At 37.6% G+C, this 14,557-nt stretch overlaps 1 protein-coding gene across 2 annotated transcripts in view; it reads left to right on the top strand.

The window, feature by feature from the left end:
* LOC124717131 (pre-piRNA 3'-exonuclease trimmer-like) overlaps window positions 1-14,557 on the top strand; it is a 205,339-nt gene that overhangs the window by 66,546 nt on the left and 124,236 nt on the right. For both annotated transcript variants that reach the window (XM_047243883.1, XM_047243874.1), the window contains exon 5: window positions 6,120-6,218. In XM_047243883.1, the coding sequence (XP_047099839.1) occupies window positions 6,120-6,218 (99 nt within the window). The remainder of the gene's footprint in view (window positions 1-6,119; window positions 6,219-14,557) is intronic.

Here is a 14,557-nt window from a genome sequence, read left to right as displayed (position 1 = left end):
TCACTCCCCGTCCTCACAGCTTTACTTCTGCCGGTATCTCATCTACCTTCCAAACTTTACAGAAACCTTGCAGAACCAGCACTCCTGAAAGAAAGGATATTGTGTAGACATGACTTAGTCACAGCCTGGGGGTGTTTCCAGAATGAGATTTTCACTCTACACCTGAGTGTTCGCTGATATGAAACTTCGTGCCAGATTAAAACTGTGTGCACTTGCCTGTGAAAGTCAAAGGTCCCGAGTTTGAGTCTCGGTCCAGCACACAGTTTTAATCTGCCAGGAAGTTTCACAACAATTAGAAGCATTTAAAAAGTACTGTTACCAGAGACTGGTGAAGACCAGATCAATTAATGTAGTAAAAAAAGGATAAGGACAGCTTGCAGTTAAGCAACAAGAAAAAATGTCTAAAAAAAGAACACAATTACTTAAAGATAGAAAATCTTATGATAAGAGTCTTTGCTGAATAGTGGTTTTAAGGGATGGCACAAGGAGATAATTACAGGTGCCTAAAGGAATTTATCCTTTGAGTATACTGACATCAACCTACATTTATTTTTAAAAAAATGTCATCTGGGATATTGGAAAAATATTTTCAGTAGTGTGACTTGCAAGCTTAATGTAAGAAATTTTACAGCTGAAATCTTTAACAACCAATTCATATTTAACCATTGAATTGCGACACGGAATTTTTAGGATGCATGTCCCACTTCCAAGCCTCCATGACAAGAAAGGATGTTCATGACATTTAGTAGTAAGTAAGTGTTGGGACGTCCTATGTGGGGAGATATTATTACGATATGTGCAGATGCGAGAACTGCTTGAACCCATCGCTGTTGCAATGTGAGAAGCGGGTGAGCATCTCCACTTACTGTGTGGAGCTGCTTGTTCCATGATATCATACCTTGAAGGTGGTTAGAAGAGGAGGAGAAAAAGAGAAAAAGACATGGTTACAATGGAACCCATGAAAAATGACTCTCAAATTGTCTTACGAAGCTGTGGTGCAGTGTATATAGTTACTGGCTGGCCAGTTCAATTCCTACCTCCTGCAACTACTTATGTGCCATCAGGTACACAATATAATCATCTCCTGTTCACATAGCTAGTGATGTGGTTAACAGCCATTACATTTCTGATATGTTAATGCTGGTAGCTATGTTAATGCTGGTAGCTGTAGCCTATGTTTGAGGTATCTGTGACCTCATCTTTCAACAGGCTAATGCAAGACCAAATGCTATTCATGTTGGTCCAGCTAGCTCAAACAGAGGTTGTTTTCCAGATCTCGCAACTATTGAAAACATCTTGTCATGAGTTTGTGAGAGACTGGTAAGCAATCACTTGTCAGCCACTGCAGTTGATGGACTCTAGCATAGAGATGAAGCACGGAATGACGTACTATTACGTGTAGTCAAAGCTCAATTTGACTTGATACCTAGCTGGGCTGGAGCCATTGCTGCTGCTAGAGGTGGCAACTGTGTCTACTGATATCCGCACCTACATGTTTCTAAGTCACCAACACATTTGACATACCATCTTCCTGGTATACTACGGATGCAAAAACAGATATAGTTTGTAATTTGGTGCTACACTTCCTGATAGTGTAATTTTAATAGTCAGCAAAAGCTTCGTTTTTCAAGTATGTTCTGTTGGTGACTTATTTGTGGAAAAACTGGAGTCTAGTATACTAGGGAGCAGCGAAACAAATTTGGACGCAAAGGAAGTCCACCATAAAAATGGCATTGATGGATCCTACCTTGTGTGGACCTATTGGGCCCATACGTGAATAATAATAATAATAATAATAATAATAATAAAGACTAAATAAGAAAAGGACAGTTCATATAGTTACCCATTTGTAAATGTGACAGCAAACACAAAATATCCTTATGTGTCTATGAGATGTAGAAACTGTAATTTATAAAGTAATACTATGAAGATTTAAGTTTTAGATATCAAAAATACATAAAAATTAAAACCCAAACCACTAACCCTCATCCACTGGTTCAACAATAAATGATTAAATTCCTGGACCATGTTACATTCACAATAAGATTTCATATTGTAAGATTCTATGTGACTTTCATATAAAATTTCGTAATATTCCTTCATTGAAGGAACTGAAGTGATCGATGGCAGTATCCAGCGAGAGGAGATGTTATGTATCAAAACATGATGAAAGTGGAATGAGTTGTATTTTTCCCGTTTGTTTTGATGATAATACAGTTTATCTTATAACAGCTGTTATATAGTAAACTCTACAGAGTAATGATAACCAAAAAAAACATAATGTGAGTGAAGTAGCAAATGAAAGTAGACTTAATTCAGTTTTTTTTTTTTTAAACTAGCTGCTTCTGTCTGTGATTAGATGTTGAGAGTGATGGTTGTACTGAGGAGACATAATAATGCTCTGTAATAAAAATGCTTATGTGGAAAATATAATTGCCAATGTTGTTAAAAGCAAAATTTAAAAAATTTTTTTTTTTTACTTATTTCTCTGCAAAACTACGAAAGAAGATTTATTGGTAGAAAAAATGCAGCTACATGATGGAACGCAACATCACGTCTAATTACTGAATCCGGGCTACACAGAAATAATATAGGACATGTTGGGCAGAGCACAATTAACTCACAGGAGCTGAAATACAATGAGGTGTTGAGGTAGTAGCCAATCTTCACTATTTCAAACTCATCAGTACCAATATTTATCCAGAAAATACAATATATACACTATTAGTGTTAACATTGTGAGTGCACTGTGGCTAGAGGAGAAAAGTGCTTCTATTTCACACCATAATACTAATATGGAGATGTTGAAGCAAGTCAATTGCCACAAGCACCTTTATAATCAATCTGAACTTGACAGTTTAGTAGCAAAAACGGGCCGTGGGATTATGAGACAATCACTTTAGCACTGCTAGTACAACCCCATAGAAAATGTGTGGGCGCTATTGAAAGGAAAGATTGCATTCAGAAACTGCACATTCAGAATGAAAGCTGTTCAGAATTTTCTTGAAGTGGTCAATGATGTCATCTTGGAAGAGTGGTTCAATTGTGTGTGTGATGCTGAAAATCTGCAAGAGAAAGACTTTTGAAGGAGGGCATCTGAAAAAGTTTGTTGACAGCATTTTCATTGCTTCCTTTCAGTCATCTCCCCTTTCCTGTCACCCATAAAAGATTGACAATATGAGGTAGAACAGCTGTGTGGTTTAAGCTGCCTGTGCTGGTATATATATATTATGTTATCTCTGGGGAGGAGAAGACCCATGCTTCCTGCTGTGTTCCAAAGTTGACACTAATGTGCGAAGTTAAGAATTGCTTAAATGTTCTCATAATTAACACCAAAATAGCTTTATAATTTAACAGAAAAGTAGTAATAATGTATTTGGCTGCAATATGTCGTCTAACACACTCAACAATACATTAATTTGGGGAGACTGCTGTTTCACTATGTGCAGTATTTTCTATGCATTTTGTTTGCATATAGTTTTATGGCCATAATTATTTTTTTAAGTAAATCATTGTCCATTTCTGATTCTAAAGTCATCATGTCACTGTGCTGTCTGCCAGTTTCATTAAGTGATGGCATTCTAGGTTTGGCTTGACATGTGCACGCCAAAGGCTACTGAACTGGGGCAGGTGTGTGGCAAGGACACAATTGGGAGAAGTACCACTTTAATTTCAGGGTTGCCACAGGTTCTGGAAATCAGGAAAATTGGGGAGTATCAGAGAATTTCTAGGACGGGAAATATCAGGGAAATTTGGGAGGGGGGGAGAAAAACAGTGGGAAAACCTCATTTTTGTCTCAGTAGACGAAATAGTTTGTTTACTGGGGTGTTATGCAATTTTGCTGGCTGTGTGCAGCTGAACACATGTGCCGCTTCCCTACTCCCTCATTCCTACTGCTTCTCTCCTACCTGTCACTCCCCTCAGCTTCCAGTCTTTGTTGCCACCACTTCTTGCCGCTAGCCTAGCAGCTGCCGATGAGAGGCAGGGAGGCATGAGGAGTGGTTTGTTTGGATCTGATTCTCAGAGACTGTAGGCACAGCAGCAGGGGACAGCGGTCATGTGTGCATAAGTTGTAATTGTGTGAATGTGTGTGTGCTCTCATTTTCTGACAAAAGCTGTGGCTGAAAATTTAGTCGCGAGAATGTGATTGTGTTCTCTACATGTGTGTGTGTGCAGCTCAGTAACCATCTTTATGGTAAGTTGCTAGCTATCCTCATTATTATTGATTCTCACAGTATTTGTACAAGTTATCTATTGGATTGATTGATCACCATGGTGTCATTTCATCAAGCTGTCTGTGGCTCATGAATAGCTGGCCACATGAGTGGATTTCCACGCCGGGTCAAAACCAGAGGTCATTTTTCCTGGTATCTGTAATGGATCGGGTTGGATGATCTGAAGCTATACGATTTCCAGTAATATGCACGCCCTGCCTCTGAAATCTAGTCTCACTGATCTGCCTGCAGGGCGAGTCTGTTTTTTTGTGGCATAATGCAGTGGATTTTCACGGTTTATGCATGGACCCAGGACTGTTGTGCTCCTCAGCAGGCTAGAAGCCACGGGTGATGGATTTCAGGAATTGCACCTATCACACCGCAAAAATGTTGTACAGCGTGGCATTTTATTAACATTTTATTTATTCTAGTACGTTTTGGCACTTCAAAAGTAGTTTCTATGTTAGGAAGTTTGGATGATAAGAAGAAGAAAATTTTGCCTGTCGCTGGCGATTTGTACGCTCTGTATTCTTATATTTCTTGAAAGAAAAATCACACAATACCTGTAAAATAATACATATGAGAAGTGGCTAATAACCGACAGTAACGAAGAGAGTAGAACCAACATTTTATTGGTGGTCACCTACAGTATTGGTTTACATAATTCTTCTCCATCTTATACACTTCTTTCAAGAGGCCTGCTTTTTTCTGAGGTTATTTCCGATATCAGTAAAGGTATTTTAAATCCGTTTTGCAACTTCCAAGGAAATGCGTATTTTTGTTAGCAAATGATTTTTGTTTTATTGAAATAAAATAACATCAGTGGACTTAATGAACACACATATAATTTACAAAAGATGTTGATGTTAGTATTAAGATTTTTACTCATCTTAGTGAACACCATCTGCTTGAAAGTTTTTTCGCTATTGTTTCTTGTACCATAGCTGCAAAGACAGATTATCAACTTATGTCTTATCTTACCTTAGATCCCAAAGTTGCAACTCGGAATTTACTTGACAATTTGTTAAACGTTCTTAAGAGTTCTTAAGAACTTTTAAAAATTTGTGCAATTTTAAATATGGTGGCCTTAGTGCTCTCATTTAACTTGCCAAGAAACAAAATCAAATTTTCTTGATCAAAGTTCCTCTTTAGGTAATATTGTAAAAGTTTTTTTACTGCTCTTTGGCAGTTCAGTGAACAATGCTCAATCATGAAAAATTCCTGAACTCATACAAAATTTATACTGCACTCCAGTTTAAAGTGGTATCAAAAAGTAAGTTACAGAAAATATCTTAATATTGATCAACTAACCAAATCTGGACATTAGATTTTCTGGTATAGTAATTATTAATTGAGCCACCAAGCCACTTGTACAATAAATGATCACACATTACTGACAGACCTTTTGGCTTATCATATCTGCACTTGTCCTTATGTCAGACACATGTGGTTATCTGTATTGCATTCTGTTGATGATACTGGTGTAGAGTGTCTGTAGAACAGTGTTTGTCAGAGTAGAGATTCTTAAGAATACAATAACATTTTTAAGAAAGACAGATCAAAACTGAAAACAGTGTGAATACATTCTAGTTAAATCACATGTACTGTTATCTTGACAAAGTTGGTCCACCTGAGGAAAAGTTAAAGTGTTATTTTTTTGGATTTTAAAACTTATTTTAACAGGATATCTTTTCTTTGTTTGCAGAAGTTGTGTTGAATCATTGGATGTAGGTCAGTAAGCTTATGATTTCCTCTTATTGCCTGTGAAGGTGAGAGTTTTTATGAAAGTTTTTTGCCTCTGTGTTTTGTTGATGTTGGCAACATAAATTCTTGCATGTGCTATTTATTTTTCATAACCACTTCAAAAAATATATGTCTTAATTCACGCGTTTTACTTCTTTTCAGGGTCTTATAGCTCATTTAAGAAGAAAATGAATGAACTGTTTCCAAATTTGTATGACACAAAGCACATTAGTTTCGAACTACAGCACAGGCTGGACAGAGGTAAATACTAGTTAGTATATTGCTTTTTTTGTATGTTTCTCCCTGTAGTGTCCAACAAAATTGTAAATAGTAATTACTAACAAGAAATAATGTAATATAATGACAAAATCTCAAGGCAGTATAAATCATCAGTTTCATCAAAGAGATGAAAATACTTGAAGCTCATATTGATTGTTGTAAATAAAAAGATTGTATTCATATAGCCCACCTAAATACATGTGTAAAATTGTGAAGTAAGTGCACAGGTTGTCGATGGTATTTTGATTTACTACACACAGGAAACAGTTATTGTGTCATTTTGATCAGATAATTTGCATAGTTGGATTCATGATATGGCTAAATATGCAAAAGAGCCATATTTATACACAAATCGCAAACATAGAAATTAATTGTTTATTTCATTTGATTTTTTATTGCCTTCAGAACTCCTTTACATGTGGATGTAGGAAAAATCTAAAATACAGTTTATATAGCTATTATAATTAACTCGTAATAAAAAGAGAACAATGAGTATGGGGCAAGCCACAATTACAGTTAAGTTATAATAAACTCGTAATGATAAAAAACAATGGTTATGCCTGTAGACTGAAATAAATAAGCTCAGATTTAATGATATTTAAGAAAACATTTAACTTGGTTATTTTAGACTCATAGTAAGAGACAATAACAGTAACATCTGTAGAATGAACTAACCAGCTATAAACTTATGATATGTAACAAAATATTGAACTTGATTGTTTTAGGCTGACATTCATAAATTCTTGAACTGTGTAGCAGTAGTTCTTCTGACATAATGTTTTTGCTTTTGCTCTGAATCCATCTCTGTTTAGCTTTATTTTCAAGTATCTTGATTTATAGTACAATTGGCATATGCCTTACGCTCCTGTGTCCATTACATAGCCTGTGTGATGGCAATAAATTATGTACCCAATTTTGCCGTTGTTCAGTATAAGGTTGCTTGTATGTAAGCAGTGTACCAGCTTATAGTTTGTATCAGAAATCGTGTTGTGGAATTCATTATCACAGTGATTTGAATCCAGTATATTGGTGTCATCAGCAAACATTACTGATGAAATTGCTGTTACTGTAAAAGTACTATCTTGCAGATTCTGTGGCAGAGTTGTCATAGTTAGTATATTTAAAAAAAAAGGGCAAAAATGGTTTATGCCTCCAAGTAAAATCTTCCAAGAACTGAAGCGTATTTCAAATAAAATGTTTTATGTACGTATTAAATATTTGGGAGTCAGCTTATAGTTTTAGTACTTGCTCCAACAACAATAAATAATTGCTATTAAATAGTGATAAGAAATAAAATTTTCATAGAAATGTTATATTTTATTTCCTAGTAGCCTTCACCACATGATTGAAAACATTTCTAGCTTCAGCATTTACAAACGCTACTGTATTTTTGAAGATGTCAGACTTGTAGATGGCACTAAATAGTATTTCTTTGCCATGTCCGAGAGCTTTGTGTTTTGATTGTTACAGACATCATGGATGATTGGCAGCTTTTGCTGAACTGTAAGCTTTCTATGTTTGAAGGCCATTACTCCACAAAAGTGAAATTGATAACTTAAAGTAAAATTGGAAACTTCGACACTTCAGTAAAACAAACGATTCCGCTATTCGTGTTTCGTAGACTCAGTGATTGTGACATCAGATCATTTGATCTAAGTCGCATGGAAATTGGTTTCCGATTCTTTCAACGCATCTACTGGTATCACTTCAAGGGAAGTTGAATTAAATACTGTACTAAGTTCTAGGCACGTATCAAGCGGTTGAATTGATTACCATTTATTGCATCACACGACAGAAAATTTTGGTCTGTGTGAAATAGAAAAAATTGGAAACTCACTTGAAAATGTTAGGAATTGTGTAAAAACTGGGATTCAATTTGCAAACTGTTTCATGTTTTTTTCCTTTAAAGCAGACCTTTTCTTAAAGTGGGAGTTGCTGAATGTGGGGAGAAATAGCATTGTTCTTGCGGGAGTTTCGCTGGGTCTGATGGAAATGTTCGTTAGACACAGAACTTCATTAAAAGCCAGTTCATTACTTCAGGGTGTTGTTGTATTTCTACTGTCTCACTTGCTACCCTGTTTGCATTAATAATGGTGGTAACTTTTAAATCACCACAGGTACAGCATTTATAGCAGTCATTAGTGAATTTTTTCAAAAAAGTAGTAGCATAGTTCCATATGTCTCTTTCAGCTGGGTAGAATATCCAACTGGTACTGGTGCATATTTATTTCCATTGTGTGATAATACTGATTTCAAGCATATTCTAGAAGAGTCGATGAAGAATCCCCATGCTCCAGTGTTGTGTTCCACCCTGAGGCTTCATATGAGACCTTGGACATCTGTATAGTAGCAAATAGTGACACTCATTGCAAACCATTTCACAAGTTTTTTGTGTCTGTGGTGAAAATGTGAAGTGTTGTATCCGATGCAAGCAAAAGATCAGCATTGTTCATTGAACATGTGCCACTCCAGATTGGCAAAGTCTGATACGTTGCTGGAAGGTGAATGAGTACTCTCTTCTTGTGTTTTGTCGTAAACTGTATATTCTGTAGGTACTAATGGTTTTAGGCAAGTGACAGGATCATGTGAATGTGGTTTAGAAACTGGTCTGGATGTAATAGAGATGCACAAGTTTTGTAGAAATATCCAGTGATATTTGCCACACAGAAGTAACAGTCTGTGGTATGTTTGCCTGATTCATGCCATATCATATGAACTCCGAATGTCAGATGATTTTCTTATTCGCCTTCCTTATCCATCCCCACAAGTTGCACAGTGTGAAACAAAGGAACTGTGATGCCCACAATTTACCTGTACCCACCTTTAAATCGAAGTATAGTTCATATGCTTTCTTCAGAAGTGGTGTAGAAGTTGTCTGGTAGTTTTTTTCGTAGATAGCTGCACACATAGAAAAACAGTGTGACATTGAAAATGCTTTGGTGTTTTACCTGTTTCCACAGAGGGTGAAAATATTGCATGGCATCACATGAAAAATTACTAAAAATGTGGGGCTGGGTGGAAAAGTATATATTGTTCGTTTATCAGTTTTAGAGTTTGCCACATTGTGACAACATGTGATTTATATTAAGACAAGAGGGCAGAAGCCAGTTTACTGGCAGACCTGACCTCAATTTTAAGTGAAGATATAATGAATGTGAGATATGTTTTAAGAATCTGTGTTTTAGTTGACCTTCTACCTAAGCTGTTAGGCCGGAGCTTTTAGTATGTGTAGAGGATGGTTGGCTCATCAAGTTGTTATACTAGTGATCAGCCAACCATCACTCCCGGAATAGCTGCCCTGTGCCTTTTCTGCCCTGGTAAGAATGTTTTAATTGCACATCTTAAGACAATTTCAGTATTGTGCTGTTAAAGAATGTCTGTGTGTCCTAATGTGAGTAAGCATGCAACAGAGCAAATGTGATCTTACCTTGCTTTTGTAAGTCTACATTTTATATATTTTAACCACATTCATCTCCTGTAGTGTTTGTATGGGGCACTGATAATGACATCATTGAGTGCCCTAAACAAACAGCCACAATAATATGAAGATTGTGTCACCTTTTGGGATATATGACTACCCATGGATAAAGCATTCAACTCAACATATAAACACTAAGTTAAATGAATTTTATCCATAGTGAATGCTGTTGAACTCCGTGACTGTTCCTTTATAGGGTGTAGAAAAATTTCCGCTACCAGTCACAATAAAAGGTTATTTATTTGTCACATGACAAGTTTCGGGCTTACGCCCAGCTTCAGGTGTTTATACATTCATGTACATGTTTATATACTGGATGTACCCATGCCTTGCCACTTACAATTGTCCCACATGTATCTGTTTAGTCACCAGCAAATAATTTTTTTGTATTTATGCAGTGATCTCCAGTATATAAACATGTACATGAATGTATAAACACCAGAAGATGGGCGCAAGCCCGAAACTGGTTATGTGACAAATAAATAACCTTTTATTGTGACTGGTAGCAGAAATTTTTCTACAGCCTATAAACACAAAGCTTCAGAGGTTGGTCAACAGAGTGGAACAGTCACATGTGAATGTGATTGATGCACTGCCCCTCACATGATCGCACGACACATATGGTATTTGTTGTGTTGACCTAAGAGCCAACACCGTGTTACTAGAGGATGCCGAAATGCACGCGTTTAGCTCACGCAGGCTGGCGTGAGGAGGGGAGGACTATACTGACGTGAGGTCTGGAACATGACAAGGAATTAGAATTCAGAAAGTGGACGTAATTAGTTTCATACTTAACTTTAATCCATTAATGATGAACATCGCTCTTGACGGTACATGATTCACAATATTATCTGTTCAGAATAGTAACTGAATATGGCGCCTTCCTAGGTCGTAGCAAATGACGTAGCTGACGGCTATGCTAAACTGTCGTCTCGTCAAATGAGAGCGTATGTAGACAGTGAACCATCGCTAGCAAAGTCGGCTGTAAAACTGGGCAAGTGCTAGGGAGTGTCTCTAGACTAGACCTGCCGTGTGGCGGCACTCGGTCTGCAGTCACTGATAGTGGCGACTCGCGGGTCCGACGTATACTAATGGACCGCGGCCGATTTAAAGGCTACCACCTAGCAAGTGTGATGTCTGGTGGTGACACCACAGTATTGTTTCCAGTAAGCATTTACTTGCACAGCTGATTTCCAGTGTCATTCAAACCACTATAGAGTACATGACTGAGGCTACTTTCCATTGTACCGCATATCATGTTACTTCCATTTCTGTTCTTGACTGCTTCAGTGCCTCTGTGTGTATCTTTGCAGTCACTAGGGGAACAGTATGTGGAGAGTTGTTGTATGTTCCTATATTTCTGATGTAATACTTGTTCTTGAAACTTTGGTTTTGTGAGATGGTTGATGCCTGTCTCCAAGCATCTACCATTTCAAGGTTTTCAGCATATCCAAGATGTTCTACCATGGGTCACATGTACCTGTTAGTCTGCTTGGTAAGGGTCCCACATACTTAAGCCATATTCTAGGATACATTACACAAATGTTTTGTAAGCAGTCTCCTTTATACACTTGACTACATTTTCCCAGTGTCCTATCAGTGAACGGAAGTCTTCCACGTATTTAATGATGACTGAGCGCATGTACTCATTCTAGTTGATATTCTTTCAAATTTTTACACCCATTGAAGCTACCCAGACAAAAAATTTGGTATCTCCATGACACTTGACTCTAATGCCATGTAAACTGCCTCTAGTGTTGATAATGGGCTCAGTTTGCTGGGGAAGGGTGTCTGCAACATCCCTAGGTATTCCTTGTTCAGCTGAGGCCACTCGTTGATGATTAGATACTGTAAGGCTTGAAGTTGTGAAGATGTTTGTTGCTGTGTTTAGCTCACTGTATTCCAAATAATCCCAGAAACTTCCTATGGGATTAAGAATTGGGTGATTTAGTGGGCCAGGCAATGTGCGAGAGTGCTTGAAAGTTCATCAAACCAAGGTTGAATGAGAGAGGAGACCCAAAAGAAACCGAACAAATTTTTTGGTGAGCAGAGCTTTTGTAGTACCAGGTTTTGCCACTAGGAGCACATAGAGCGAACATTCCAGCAGAGTCAGTAAGCCGAGTGCCATTGCTGAAAGAGGTCAGGACTAGTTTCACTATAGTTTCTAGTGACAACTATTTTGTGTAATTGTCATTTTTGCAATGGCTAATTTTTGTGAAGAACATGAAGCAGTGAAATTCTGCTTTTTGCTCAGAAAAAATTGAACAGAAACTCTTGAAATATTAAAAGTGGCATACAAGGGTGAAGCTGTGGGGAATACTTTAGTGTTTGAGTGGTTTTCCCATTTCAAAAATGGTGAAAAGTCAGTTGAAGACAAACCTCATTTTGGTCGTCCTTCCACTTCCTGACACATGAAAATATTGAAAACATTTGTGCAGTCAGCAATGAAGATCGACGAGGGATTGTTGAAGAAATTGTGGAGCAGGAGTGACTTGGAGTCCAGTACAGCGAATTGTGACAGAAGGCTTATAAATGAAAATGGTGGGTGGTAATTTGCGCCAAGCCTGCTGACTGTGAACAAAAACAAGGTTGCGTGGAAGTATGCTGTGCTTTGAATTTGAAAGAAGAGTCCTAAAATAATCCAAACTTTCTCTCTCTCTCTCTCTCTCTCTTTTTTCCAAAAATTATCACAGGTGACAAAACTTGGTGTTATGCTTACGATCCTGAATCAAAGAAACAATTGAGCTAGTGGAAGACTTTAAGTGTGCTTCTCCACAAGAAAGCTCATCCTGTGAAATCAAAACATTAAGACCCCCACCTCCCAGATGTCAGACAAGTCATCCAACCAGTGTTTGTTCTGCAGGGAAGACAGTTAGCCAAGCTTTCTACTTGTAAGTTTTGGAAAGATTGTAGAACAATGTGCAGCATAAGTAGTGGCCTGATTCGTGGCAGTCGGGTGACTGCCACTTCCCCACCCCATCTTTTTTTCATTTAAGGGTCCTTCATGATCACATCAGTTACACAATTCACAACTACCAGATCTGGCCAATGCCATCTTCAGATCTGTTACAAATAAAAAAGAAAAAAAAGAAAAAAGAAAAAAACAACAGTGGTGTAAGAACTTAATTCTTGACGTTAACTTCTACCAGCAATACATTATCATAAAAATATTCTGGTGTAAGTGTCAGAATCAGTATCTATATATCTAACTACATAATAAGTACTGGTAATGGCATGGGTACATCCTGTATTTATACAAATAGCAGAGGCTATAATATTCCATATGGCAAAGAGAGTGCCCGACAATAAAACGTGAACTCTCATACAATATGTGGAAATAAAATTTACACTTAAACTCCACATAAAAACATGTAAGCAGTAATAATCAAAAGCTCCTAGTCTGCCAAAGTAAATAATACATGATAGTATAAACATTTAAAATTAACATCACATCTGTAAATCTAAACCTTGCAGCATGAGGAAACAACTATAAGTGTAAGATAATTAACAAGACAAAAGACAATGGATTAAAATCTTGATGGTCAATGACACATTCATAGTGGCATTTCAGTTGTGCCGCCCCATGGCCTCTCTGTAAGATGTTTTTGTTTGCCTGTGGTAGAGCAATGATTGCAGTGAGACACAGAAAGAAAACTTTCAGTTTACAAAGTATAATGGAATATTACACGTATAACAGGAAATCAGATATCTGTTTTCAGACAGGATAGTCAGTCCCACAAACATAAAAATGACAGATAATGAAGTGAATCTTCTGATAAAGGGTTTACATTTTATTACTACCCTGAAATTGAGCCCAACCCCAGTAAAAAACTGGCTCAACCGCATTCTTTTTTCAAAGTTTAAACCTAGCCCATTTGTGCAGAACCATCCAGTAACTTTCACAAAAACATTATTTTCTACTTTCTCACTTGATGCCTCTTTGCTCGGCTTCACAGTAATGCTTGTATCCTCCGCAAATAGGATTAATTGTGCCTCCTGATTCAAAGAAAATGGCAGGTTGTTAACAAAGCAAGAACTATAGCGGACCAATGATCAAACCCTGTGGGACATGAAACTCCCATTGTAATTTCTCCCCAGGTATATGACAGGGCATCCCTCTTTCTACTGCTCAAGTAGCCTACTTACTTAATTATCCGTGGCTTGGCCGTAAGTGACCATATGCCTGCTCCACTCTCCTCCATCATTCCCAGTTATGGGCCTCCTCCTCCTAGCCCCATGTCCTCAGTTTCCTTGTCAATATTGTCCTTCCATCTTGTTTGTGGTGGTCCCTGGTACCTCCTTCCAGGTACAGCTCCCAGAAACACATCATGGGGTATCCTTCCTCCATTCATCCTTGCTACATGTTCAGCCCAGGTCAACCTTCTTCTTATTATTCTTTTTATGTCAGGCTGTGCATAAAGCTCTTTTAATTCTTGGTTTTTTTGTATTCTCCATTCCCCTGTTTGTGAATCTATCACAAGACCATATATTTTTCGTGGGATTTTTCCTTCGAAAACTAGTAGTGTCTCTTCATCTGTTCTAAAGGTGAGGCTTTCACAACTGTACATAACCACTTGCATAATGATACTTTGGTACAGCCTGATCTTAAAACTTCTTGATGGGGATCTTTTCTTCAGCACATTCTGAAGGCTAAAGTATGCTCTGTTCCCTCTGACAATTCTTGCATTTATTTCAATTTCACAGTGGTTCTGATCACTGCAGAGATTACCAAGGTATTTGAAAGTATTTGACCTTTTGAATCGGAGACTGTCCAGTGTGAGCGGGTCCCCATCTCTCACTGACTTGCTCAGGACCATATATTCCGTCTTATCTTCACTGACTT

Source organism: Schistocerca piceifrons, chromosome 1 (assembly GCF_021461385.2).
Source record: "Schistocerca piceifrons isolate TAMUIC-IGC-003096 chromosome 1, iqSchPice1.1, whole genome shotgun sequence".
Taxonomy (NCBI): domain Eukaryota; kingdom Metazoa; phylum Arthropoda; class Insecta; order Orthoptera; family Acrididae; genus Schistocerca; species Schistocerca piceifrons.
This window is presented reverse-complemented; position numbering and strand designations above follow the sequence as displayed.